General features: G+C 55.5%; 1 protein-coding gene across 1 annotated transcript; it reads right to left on the minus strand.

The window, feature by feature from the left end:
• Positions 1–1,448: 1,448 nt before the first annotated feature.
• LOC138847659 (NUT family member 2F-like) lies at positions 1,449–6,359 on the minus strand. The gene is made up of 5 exons (XM_070067053.2): positions 5,662–6,359; positions 3,719–3,847; positions 2,643–2,782; positions 1,923–2,215; positions 1,449–1,662 (listed from the first exon to the last, which is right to left on the minus strand). The coding sequence occupies exons 1-5, from the start codon at positions 6,357–6,359 to the stop codon at positions 1,507–1,509; spliced, it is 1,416 nt and encodes a 471-aa protein (XP_069923154.2). The 3' UTR covers positions 1,449–1,506.
• Between the last annotated feature and the right edge of the window lie 5,626 nt (positions 6,360–11,985).

Consider the following 11,985-nt stretch of genomic DNA (forward strand, 5'->3'; position numbering starts at 1 on the left):
CCAAAGGGATGATTCCACACTCTTGCCCCAGGTCCCTCCACCCGGGGCTCCTAGAGTCGCCCTCTTGTGGTGAGGAACAGCAGGGTCAGCACTTTGGGTGCAGGGCAGAGTTAGGGTCCATGTGCTTCAGGCTGCACCTGGAGGAGCTGCTCCCAGAGCCCTGGCGCCACCTAGTGGGCTGAATGGTGCTTCTTCCTCCTCCTGGTGACCAAGTGGTCATGTTTCCTCTTCTGAGCCTGGGAGTTTCCCACAGAGCCCAGAGCCTGGGCCTGCCCTGCAGAAGCCCTGAGCTGAGGCACTGGGCAGGGCTTCTTTTTTGCAGGGCCCTGGCCTCCCTGCAGAGCTTGCTTCCTGGACTTTGCAGCATGTGGGAGGGGTCCCCTAGGGTCCCTTCCATGGGTAGACAGGGGTTTTGGTGCTCTGCAAGGATTCCCAGCTCCAAGGCAGGGCAGGTCTTCAGCAGAGGCCTCGCTCCATGCAAAGCCCAAGGGCAGCAGGTGGTGCTGGGAGGCCAGGAGGAAGGAGAGACTGGGAAGTTCCTCCTCGTTCTCACTGGAGTTGTCCAGTGGTGCGTGCGAGCCCCCAACAGAGGGTCCTCCTCTGAAACTCCTGGCATCTTTGGTGGCCCCCAGTGAGGGACACTCCCGATGTCCACTAAAGACAGCATTAACCTCAGGCCTGCACAGGGGGGTGTCTGGGACAACATGTCTCTGCAGGTCTTGGGAAGACATCGACCCAGAGAAGCACTCAGCTCTGGCCCCAAGGCGGGGGCCCTGGTTGTCACTCTGTGCACTTTGTTGGGGTCCAGATTCAGAATTGCTGGGGTTCAGTTGGGGCACACCATGACTGGGGGTTGCCCCCACAGCCCCATCCTCTTTCAAGGAGCAGTGCTTCGCCATCACCTGCAGAGGAAACAGGCCCTTAGTGGCTGTGCCAGGTGTGAGGGAGGCCAGGGAGTGCACAGCAGGTACTCGGGAGGAGGCAGAAAGGCCTGAGTCTCTGGGCTGGTCCCATTGGTGTGAGGGGTTCTGCCTCCACCCACATGGGCCTCATTCTATCCCTGTACCCTAAGCTGGAACTGGCTCTTCTGTCTCCTTAACACACGTGTGCACCTGCACCCCACCCGAAGCAGCTCCTCAAGAAGTCATTTTTACCCAGCAGAGTAGGGGGGGGACAAAATGATCTGGGTCTGCCATGCTGGGGTCCCCCCTTCTACCACCAGTCTACCTATGTGCCCCTCCCTGCCCTGTCTACCTCCTGTCCCCCCACCCCTGGTTCCTGGTGCCCCTCCCTGCCTTGTCTACCTGCTGTCCCCCCACCCCTGGTTCCTGGTGCCCCTCCCTGCCTTGTCTACCTGCTGTCCCCCCACCCCTGGTTTCCTGGTGCCTCTCTCTGCCCTGTCTGCATGCTGCCCCCAACCCCTGGTTTCCTGGTGCCCCTCCCTGCCCTGTCTACATGATGCCCCCACCCCTGGTTTCCTGGTGCCCCTCCCACCCCGTCTACATGCTATGCCTGCTCTACCTGCTGACCACCTTCTGTATTTACCTGGCCAGCAGTCAGCCCTTCCTCCTTCTCCAGCTCCTTGGACAGGGCCTTGAGGTCCAGATGTGGATCTGGGGAAAGCAGTTCTTCCAGGAATCTGGGGTGAATGATGGCTTCCGCCTAGAAGAGACACAAGATGTCCATGATCATCCTTGCATGAAGCACCTGAGATGATGGGAACTTGAACAGAACCAGAGAGCAATGACGGCCCCATCACTGTTCACACTCTGGGGTGTAAATCAGTGGGCAGTCAGCTTCACTCCCTCCCTCCCTCCCTCACTGAGGAACACAAAGGCAGTGGTGAAGAACTTGCATTTGGCTTAAGGGCCTGGCAGGGTCATTTTTTGGATCTTGCATCCCAGTGCTGCATCCCAACCCACCTTGGTGACAAAATCCACCTGGGAGCATAGATGGTCAATGTAGGACAGCATTTCCGGGTCCGGGTATGACCCCTCATTCTCCAGGAAACCTTCATCTGTGTCCTCTTCTGGGTGGCCATCGGGAGGCTCCAAGGACAAGGGTGTTGGCCCCAGCAACGTGTCCATGATTTCCATGTACTCCTTCACGGCCTCTGGTGGGATCTCCTTGGGTGTCTTGTCCTGAGGCCCCTGGTGTCTGGGTGGCACTGGACAGGCAGGCAGGGCCTTGGAGCTGGCCTTCCTGGCGGCACACCCTGTGGATGGGAACATGGTGTGAGTGCAGGGGCTCCAGCGTCATGTCAGCCGCAGTGGGGTGGACAGTTGTTGGAGGACATGAGTGGTCATGCTGGGCCAGGAAACCTGACAAAAGCATCCGAGAGAGGAGATGGGGCCGAGAGGTGGAACATCTGTCACCAACACTCCTCGTTCTTATCTCCACATCCCATCCTGGCCAGTGTTTGCTGGCTCCTTGGGAAGCTAAGGGATGAGAGGCACTAGGACTGAGGTATGAAAAATCCCCAGGTAATGGCCCAAAGCATGTGGGCCCCTGGGCTGCCCGTGGACATTCTGCACAAAGGAACACATGTTGCTCTTGAAGGAAAGGCCCAGACGAGGGGACAACAGATCCTGGGGTTGTGTTGGCCTCTGCCACGGACTGTGTTGGGACACGGGAGACTGTACCTGGCTGCTGGACAGCCACAGGGGCTGGGGGCCCTTGAGGAAGCAGTGCTGGTGAGACCAGTGGGGGCTGGCAAGGTTTCCCTTTCATCCACTCCAGCTTCTGCATCTGCATCTCCTCCTCTTCCTCAAACTCCATGAACCTGAGCGTGGGGGACACAGGCCAAATGTGAGGGGCCCACGCCCTGACCACAATCTGGCGGCAGCTGGTGGCAGACACATGCACGTGTCCCTTGGGGTCAGGGAGGTCCAAGTCTGGTCAGTCCCACAGGGGTAAAGCATGCTGGGAACAGTGCTCTGTCTGCCCTGCTCGGGCAGGTGACATGTGTCTCTGATCCCCTGCTGGCCCTGTTAACAAAGGCACAGCAGATCTCACCACTTCCATGCCTGGTCTGGCCCCACACAGAGCCCCAAGTAGGGCTGACTCCAGAGGCTGCGCAAAAGGACATTTCTCACAAGCGCTTTTGGGTCCTAGTTCAGAATCAAAGATCCTGAGCCCGAGACTGTGACCCTTGTAGGGGGAGCAGGGATTAGGGTCCAGGGGCAGGCAGGAGGATGGGAGGCCTGGCTGAGAGGTGGGCATGGCCTCTGAGTGCTGTGTGTTTAAACTTATCATACTGCATGAACCGGCAGAAATGCAGACAGGGCCGTGTGTCTGAGACACCAGATCCCTGAGGACACACTCTGGGCTGCAGCACATTCTGGGATGGCGTTTCACCGTGACAACACATCTGTCCACAGCCCCCCTCCAGGGCATGAGGCAGACACTCCGATGGAGGTCGTGCCGTGTGCAGAGTCCTCGTGGTGGGAGGAACCACAAGGGCTGCCCTGGCTGCTCCACCTCAACCTTGAACGTCAAAGCCTGGGTAGCTCAGACACAGATGGGGAGGACTCCCGGGGAGGAGAGTGCCTAGAACCCTACATCCAGGTGGTGGGGCAGTATCCTGGGAGAGCAGGGCCCACGGAGGGCCTGTTCCAAGGAACGGCGTACATGTGCTCACACGTCCAGCCCCTCAGGCCCAGCCTCCCTCCCCAGCCTCCTCCACCACACAGCACCGGGACTCGGACTCCCAACTCACTTTTCTGCCATCTCGTAGAAGATCATGCGGTCGAAGTTGCTCTTGTGCTGCCATTCGCGCAAGGCAAACCGCAGGCCCTCCTCCAGCGGCATGGTGGGCCTCCGCTGGGCCAGGGTCCGCAGCACGGGGCTGGAATTAATTCCCCGGAGTCAGTGAAAATGCACATGTCCACCCTGCCACCTGAGCTCAGGGCTCTGACTACTGTGCTGGGGTCTCCCCTTCCCTCTGTCCCTGTCGTGTCCTCCTCCAGTGTGGGCTCTCCAGCCTCCTGGGCACCTCTCATCTGGGGGATACCCACTTCCAGGGCTGTGCTGGCCTCTCTGTCTTCCTTTTGCAGCTTCAGTATCACAGTGCAGCATGAATTGGATGCTTGTATGCCCTAAATACATGTGTGCAAGTGCTAATCCTCAGTGTGATGGGGTTGAGGTGGTGTCTGTGGTGCAGTTAGGGTTAGGAGAGGTCCTAAGGCTGCAGCTCCCGTGATAGTACTGGTGTCCTTAGAGGAGAAGCAAGACTCGCCACAGCTTGACTCTCAAATGAAGACAGTGGGAAGGTCCTGTCTCAGGAAGAGCAGCCTCACCGGAATCTGAATCCAGCCATGTCCTGTGCTCAGTCTTCCAGCCTCCAGACGTGTCACATGAACATCTGTGGCTGAAACTGTCCAGTGTGTGGCCTTGTGCAGTGCAGCCCAAAGGGAGAAGCACACAGAATGATCTGACCTGGGTGCCAGGGCTCTGGTGCGGGCTCCTGGCCCCAGGGCTGAGTGTGTAACCTGCTTTATAGTTGCTGGCCAGAGGCCGCACTGGAGTTGGGACCTCAGAGCTCCTGGGAGTGGGGAGAAGGAAGGGAGCCATGCAGGCTGTGCCCTGATTAGGGGACCAGGCTCAGTGCATGGGGACTGAGTTGGGTGTGATGTGCCTCCTGGGCAAGGCTGGGTGTCCAGAGCTGCAGGGAGATGGAGACGTCAACACCAAGGCGTGGAGACTGCTTTCAGCTGCAGGCTGAGTGATGATGTGGCTGGGAGGTCAGAGGTGGGCGCGACATGGACGCAGTGCCCTGCTCAGTGGAAGGTGGCTGTGTCTGTCGTGATGGTGGTAGACAGGAGGAGCCGGGCCCGAGTGGTCAAGAAAGGGGAGTGTGCCACTGCGGGGAAGGCTCCCTCTGGTTTGGTCTCCACCAGCCCCGGACAGCGGCCTGCGTTCTTGCCTTAGGGGCTCAGAGTCCGGTCACAGCCTGGACCGTGGTGTTTGGGCTGTGGCTGTGTTCCTGACCACATTGCCTTTTCCTCATGATGGCATGACCACAGTCGTTTCCTGATACAGAGCGTGTGCCTGACCTGTGCCAAGCTCAGCAGGTTCAGCTGCAGTGACCTTCAGCTCCCTGGGAATGGGTGTGAGCATCTCCTCCCCTATGAGGGCTCTGGGCTGCGATGTCAGTGCTGGCCCGAGACAGACCCTCGTGTTGGGGCCCCAGCGTGGCCCTGGGTGAGTTCCCGACCACCTTCTGTCTTCCTGGAAGTCCCGGGAAGAGTGAGGGTTGGGCTGTGTATAAGACTTCCCTCCTTATCGCCCCTCACGTCAAGTTCCTGAGTTCTGTGACCCTCTGCATACATGCCAGTGGTGGACAGGGATTGCTGTGTGGACTCAGACTCAAACCCCAGTGGTGGCTCTTGTGATCCCAGGACCCGCTCTGACCTTGAGTGTTCTGTAAGGGTTACCCTGGAAATGGTGGAAATGTAAATGTTATCACAGGATAGCTAAGATCCAGTGGGGAAAGGCCCTGGAATCGTGTCACACGCAGCATGAGGTAGCATGGCTGACAATGGAACTGCATGTGGTCTCTCGATTGCCTTCAGGGTCTCCTCTGGGAGCCCTTATAGCCTGCGTTGCCCAGCCCGTGATCCTCCCAATGCACTGCCCCAGGCCCTGGGCATGGGTGCTCACATGAGGAAGCAGGACAGAGCTTCTGTGTCAGGGCTCTGGGGCAGGAGCCTCCGGGCCAGGGCCTTGAAGTGCTGCCAGCGCCGGAAGTTCTCGTAGACGCTGGTGGAGCTGCAGGGGTCGTCTGGTGAGGCTTGGGCCTTGGGAGTAGGCAGGATGCGCTCCCTGTCTGCCCCTTGTGATGGTGGCCTGTTGTTTACTGGGAAGACCATCGGGGCCAGCTGGGCAGCTGGTGGTGGAGCTGGAGGAGGGAGGCCCAGAGGCCAGCCCCCCTGACTGGCCTGGGTTCCCGCCATGGTAGGTGCAGGCACTGTTGCCTGTAGGGAAGACCCAGGCACTGCTATGGGAGCAGGGTTCTGCCCTGCCCCACAGAGGCCACCTGGGGCATTCAGGCTGATACGGGTTTGGTTGTAGACCAAGGTCTGAGAGTGGAGAGGCTCCACTGGCTGCCCTCCTGTCCTCAATTGGAGTAATAGGTGGACATTCCCAGCCCCATTGGGGCCGCAGCCACCATCTCCAGCCACCACAGGCATACTGGGGATGGCAGCAGGCAGTACGAGGCGGCTGCCTGGAGGGAATGCCACATTCAGGAGGGGCGGAGGGGGCTGCCCCCAGGGTGGCTGGGGTGCAGGGCCGTGAGTTGGTTGGGGAAAGGGCAGCAGCATGACGAGAGACGGGGAGGTGCCTGGGTGCGGGATCATGGCTGTTCTCAGCCCTGGAGATGCTGTGGAGACAAAGGAGAAGGGTGAATGGAATAGGGGAACCAATTCTCAATACCCTTCTCGAATAGCAATTCTCAAATACCCTTCATTGCCAGGATGGAACAATGAGTTCTCACTGCCCCTAGAGTCACACAGGGTGACTCCTAGTTCTATAGGTGTCTCCCAACACCTGGATCAGCATTGCCTCCCTAGTGGCACTGGGCCCCTCAGTACTCCAAAGCAAGCCAGGGGACTTACACAGCTGTGGTGCCACGTGCCCACCCGACCTAGGTAAAGCCAGCTGATTCACAACACCGAGCCCAGACCCCACCTTCTTTAGCTGACACTTCTTAGTGGAACCCTTCCCTTAAACTTTAGCGCAAGAAGGTCAAAGGTCTGGGAAGAAACCTCTCCCTACCATGGCCTTGTGATTCATGAGCATAACCTTGTAATCTCTGAGGATAACGTCATCCTGCTAGCAGGTGGTACTCCTCTTCAGAGGGCCCTGCCGAAACCACAGGGAGCATATATTGGCCGCCCCTGGTTTCAGGACCTGGTGGTCCCTCAGGCCACGCTAGAAGCTGTGTTCCCCAAGAACAGGACTGCTAGGAGGATGTTGGTCCCTTGAGATAGTGTCCTTACACAATCAGTGATGGCTGCATAGGGTCAGAAAGTCCACAGGGTGGTGACTGGTAGGGCTGTCTGGGGAGATGTCCGGGATTTTGTAGTTTCTAAAGGGTCAGATCAGAGTTGGTTGAGGGAAATGGTGACTTGCTGGGATCGTTCTTTATTCTCTCAGTGATGGAAAGCGAAGGCATGAGGAGTAGGCTTGAGTCAGGGAGTTGGGGGGACAATATGTGCTGGAACACATCCCTGACCAGGAACCACACAGAGCCCAGTAAATGACAACAGGCACAGTGCACATGTGTCTAAGGATCAGGAGCCGTGTCCTCACATTGAACACAACCTTCCTAACTGCTATTCTCCATCCTTTAATACAAAAACAGGTGTGTTTTTTTTGACACAGTGAGTTAAGCTGCAACTTGGCATGTCCACATCCCATATTGGAGCTTGTTGTAGTCCTGGCAAACTGTACTTCTGAATCAACTTCTTGCTAATGTGAGAAGAGAGGCAGAAAATGAAGACATAGTACACGAATACTGTCCTTTGTTGGAGACTCGGGCAGTGTTCTGGGTTCCTGGCTTTGATCTTGCCCAGCTCTGATTATTTCAGACACTGGGAGTAACAGTGGATAGAAGATGTCGATATCTCCCTCCCCTCCTCCCCCTCTCCCTCCCTTTCTTTCTCTCTCTCTCCCTCTCTGTCTCTCCCTTCTCCTCTCTCCCTCTCTCTTCTGCCTCTCTTCCTCTTCCATTGCTTGTCAAGCCCTCACTATCTCCCCTCTTGTGTCACTCTGCTACTTAAATAAATAAGCTTTATGCAAATAAAGGTGGAAAACAGCATTCACTGAAACTTCCTGTGGAAATCCAGCCACTCTGCCCAGCTGAACCTGCCTGTGAAGTACAGACATGGAGTCCGTGCACTGCCATCGTCTTTATGGAAAGTCCTGGGCAGGGGCCACCATGAGATGTAGGGTGACTTGGGTGAAAAACTTGTGTTTCCACTACAAGAGGAACCATGCACACCACTTAGGGAAACCCAAGCCCTCTGTTGCCTGATGTTAATTGCCATTCCTGTCCTTGCAGAATCCAGAAAAAACAACTTTCCCATAATGAAAGAAACCACTGCTGGCAGGAAGCAGAGAGCTGGGAGGATCTGGGCGGTGGAGGTTGGGGTAATTTCCAGCCTCACTCAAGGAAGAGTGGGTAAAGGGGAAGGAGCCCAAGTGATCATTTTCATGGCTAAGCCCATTTCATCACAGCATCCTAACACCTAGGATACCCCTGTCTAAACCCTGTGAGCCCTTTCAAGGGCAGGCTCCCTGTGACTGAAAGGGTAGGCTCAGCTATACCCTGAACCCTCTCTCTGCCTCCACCTCATCCCCGCCCATCCTCGCACTACACCCCTCAGACTGAAGTGACCTGTGTCCCTCTCCTGGTTTACAGAGAATGAATCCATTTGCTCCCGTATCTTCTACTCATCAGTACACTTCCCGTGGGGCCTCTTTATCCACCTATACGTGGTCAGTAGTCTCCCCAGTCAGCAGTGTCCGTTCAATGTAGGCTTCCACAGCTTCCCCAGGTACGATGTCCTTGTGGACACCCAGGGCTGTCTCTTTCTTCTACTTCAGTCCAGTCAGCTGTGCCCAGGGTCGTGTCACATGTGAGTTCCCAAGTATCCGAGTAGTAGCAAGAATCTGGTTAAACAGCCCCACCCCTACAGACTTACCACCTCCTGAAGCTCTCCCCGCAGGCTTGGACACTCAGCACAGCCTCCTCAATGAGAGAAGCAAGTTCAGGTCCCAGCAGTGAGCTGGCCGCTCAGGGTCCAACTGCAGCAGCTGGGGCAAGTTTAAAGGTAACAGGAATGGAATGTGGGGCTCAGGCTTCTCTGGTGGGGGAGGGGTGGCAGGAGAGCAGCTTGGGTGGGGGTGGGGAGACATTCTGAGGCTCTTGCAGTGGGGCAGAATCTCAAGTTCTCTTGAAGTTGAACTGTGGCAAAACAGCTGATGTGAGCTCCTCAGGCAGTGTTAAAGTAGTCTCTGATTCCGCACACCGACTGTACTTGGTTCCTCCTTAACTTCTGTTCCATATCGATATACCTACTCTTGGTTCCTAGGCCACCCTGCTTCCCACCTGTGGAGGAAGGTAGGCTCCTAGCTACACTCAGGGAGGCACTTTCTCATCAAATTTCAGAACACAAGATGTGATCAGCACAGGCTTGCTCAGGGAGAAGAGGGGACCTTCTGAAAACGAGGTACCAGCGGATCCGTGATAGTTGCAGTGTGTGCACTTCATCCTGAGGGAAGCAGTCTGCATCCCCAAGTCCTGTCCACTGCTGAAAAGGCATTTCCAAGGAAAATCTGACTTCTGATGCCCTCTGTTGGAACGCCTCTGTCCATCAAGGACTGAATGAATTTGTGTTACTTGTGGTTACTTTCTTTGGTTTGTAGGATAGGTATCTAGAAAAAGTGGGTCTTTAACTCATAAATATTGCAGGTACTCCAGATGGTGTTGAGTCTAGCAGTTTAGATGTCCCTTCCTGTACTGGAGTAATTGGGCCTTCCAGCATTCTGCTGATGTGCACCCTGGGAGACCACAGATGATGCCTCAAGTTGTTGGGTTCACAAATCCAGGTGCGACCTGAAAAGAACTGAAGTTCCATGCACCTAGCTCCCGCTTGGCCTAGCCCTGGAATTGAAGTCACCTGGAGAATAACCCAGGGGCTAGCAGCCTCAGTCCTCTGTAGCATGACCACCCATTTACACTCAACAATGTTTTTATTCTCCATGCAAGCACTGGGAAGAGGTCTACCCATGTTCAGAAGATAATGTGGGAGCAATTCAAGCAAGGTAATGGTGACTGGCAAAACAAACAAAAACCCTAGGGGTGTGACTTAAAAAATAAACAAGTTTAAGAGCCTTCTCAAAGACTTGTATTTTTATCGTGGGCACCCTTACATGGGGTTCAAACAATAACTTCATATTGCAGGGTTGATGAGGCCACGTTTTGTACTCAGGAACTTAAGGAATGAGTGTTTCTTTGTTGTAAAATTACGCCTATACTACATGGTATTTTTTACTTTATGTGGTTCAGATTGTCACGTCTTAGGATGGTAAGAAATTTTCAACGAAAGCATTTGCGAATTACTGTTTATTTAAAATTCCATGTATTCTATAAATTCCCCAAGTGCAGTAAATACCAGAGGACAAACTCTAAGAATGGAGCTAGGAACCGGAGTCCCTCAGTGCTTCCAGGTCCAATATTCTTGGCCAGACTGCTCTTCCATGGAACCCAGGAGGCCTGGGAAGAGAGGAGGCAGCGTCTGTGGGAGGCGCGGCCAAGTCTCAGAGACCTGCAGTCCGGAGAGGCTGCAAGCGCTGACCCCAATGCAGGCGACCTCGCTCTAGGGTGCAGCCCTGGGAAGAGCCCTTCCCTGGGGTGTGCATGCCTGCGTGGACGTCTGCCCTCTTCCAAACCATCAGGGGTCGTTTCAGACGCGCTAGGTTAATGGAGGGACGGCCACAAAGATTCCAGGACTCGTCTCGTCGCGGAAAAACCTCAAAAATCTTTCTAGACCTCATACTGCCTCCCTGCATGCCTACCTCTGGCGCGCGCTCCGCACGCATGCGCACGCCCTCTCTGGGCGCGCCGGGTTCCCGGCGTGCTCCAGTTGCCTCCAACGTCTCCCAGCATCCGTTGCGGGCGTCCAACCCAGGTGATGCGCAGGCGCGAGGAGAGCGCACGCCCACGGAATCGCGGCCATGGCGGCGTCCCGAGAGTCCGTTACTTAGAAGGTAATGGACCCCCCAGCCCCAGTCTTGCCGAGCGGTTATTGCACTTTGTGATCGTTCCCGCTGTGCGGTGGGCTCACCCTTGGTCTGTGCGGCCCGAGTGGCCAGCTGGCTGCAGAGCGAGCGAGCGGCTATACCGCAGAATTTGGTGCCGGTCCTGGCTGGGCGCTCCCCGTGTTCTGACGGTGCCTGAACCTGACGTGAGGGGCCTTTAATACCGCAGAGGACCCTGAGTGTGTCCCGCCGGTGTCGCTAGCACTCTGAGCAAGGCTGAGGCTGGGGACGCTTCCTCGGGACGGAAGACCCTGATGCAGTCCAGCAGGTAGCGCGGGCTGCTGCCAGTGCGTGCCGTCCTCAGGTGCGTCCTGTGTGACCTGTGCACGTGGTGCAGCTGAGGAGAAGTGGAGCACTCAGGTTCAGTACGGAGAGGTGTCAGTGATGTGAACAGCCTGCCTCAGTTGAATAGTAACTGTAGTTCCCAGTCCGGTGTCAAATCACGGATGCCTTGCCTACACCTTGTGTGCATGAAATTAACAATAAAGGAGGTTGTACATTGTATGGTTTATGACTTCTGTGCTGCTCACCTGTTAGGTCAGTGCCACTTACTGCACACCGATAAGGGCATGTGCACGGTTTGGGGGTCAGTGTGTGCATTAGAGCATGTCGATTTTCTTGTTTATTTGGCCGTGTGAGAATTGTGGGGTGGTTGTATCTGAAAGTGTGTTGTATCTGAAAGTGGGTGTTCCGGTGCCTTTAGGCATTCAGGGGACGTGTTTGATATTGTCTTTATTGAGGGTGTTTTTTGTTTCAAGCACACAAAAGATCGTTTTATTAGAGCAAAATTATGTGTTTCAAGGACTACTTGGAAAGTACTGTAGTTAGCTTTATCAAGTAGATGCGCGTGCCTGTGGCTTCTGATTCCAGTTTCCTGTAAATGCATACTCTGAGAGACAAGAGTGGCGATTCAAGAAGTTGGTTCCTACCACCCGTGGTTGGGGATCTGAATTGAGTTTCTGGCTCCAGCTTGGTCCACCAGTCTTGCAGTAGAACTGTCCATGCTCTTTCTTTGTGGGCTTAGTTTGAATTCCCCTAGGAACTGACCTAGAGACAAAGAAATGAATGTAAGCTTATTTTGGAGGCAAAAGAACAGTAGTGGAATGGGGAAATGAGGCAGGGAATGCAAAAGAACCCCAAATGTGTGAGTGAGCAGCA

This window comes from Oryctolagus cuniculus, chromosome 1, assembly GCF_051225735.1.
Source record: "Oryctolagus cuniculus isolate XC-2025 breed Fujian yellow rabbit chromosome 1, ASM5122573v1, whole genome shotgun sequence".
Lineage (NCBI taxonomy): Eukaryota > Metazoa > Chordata > Mammalia > Lagomorpha > Leporidae > Oryctolagus > Oryctolagus cuniculus.

Bases quoted from the DNA above. Each gene is read 5' to 3' on its own strand.
- LOC138847659 (XM_070067053.2), bottom strand. From the start codon at position 6,359: ATGATCCCGCACCCAGGCACCTCCCCGTCTCTCGTCATGCTGCTGCCC. The intron at 2,783-3,718 runs GTGAGTTGGGAG...CCCCACGCTCAG, and splicing joins TTCTACGAGATGGCAGAAAA to GTTCATGGAGTTTGAGGAAG. The intron at 1,663-1,922 runs GTGGGTTGGGAT...TGTCTCTTCTAG, and splicing joins AGGTGGATTTTGTCACCAAG to GCGGAAGCCATCATTCACCC.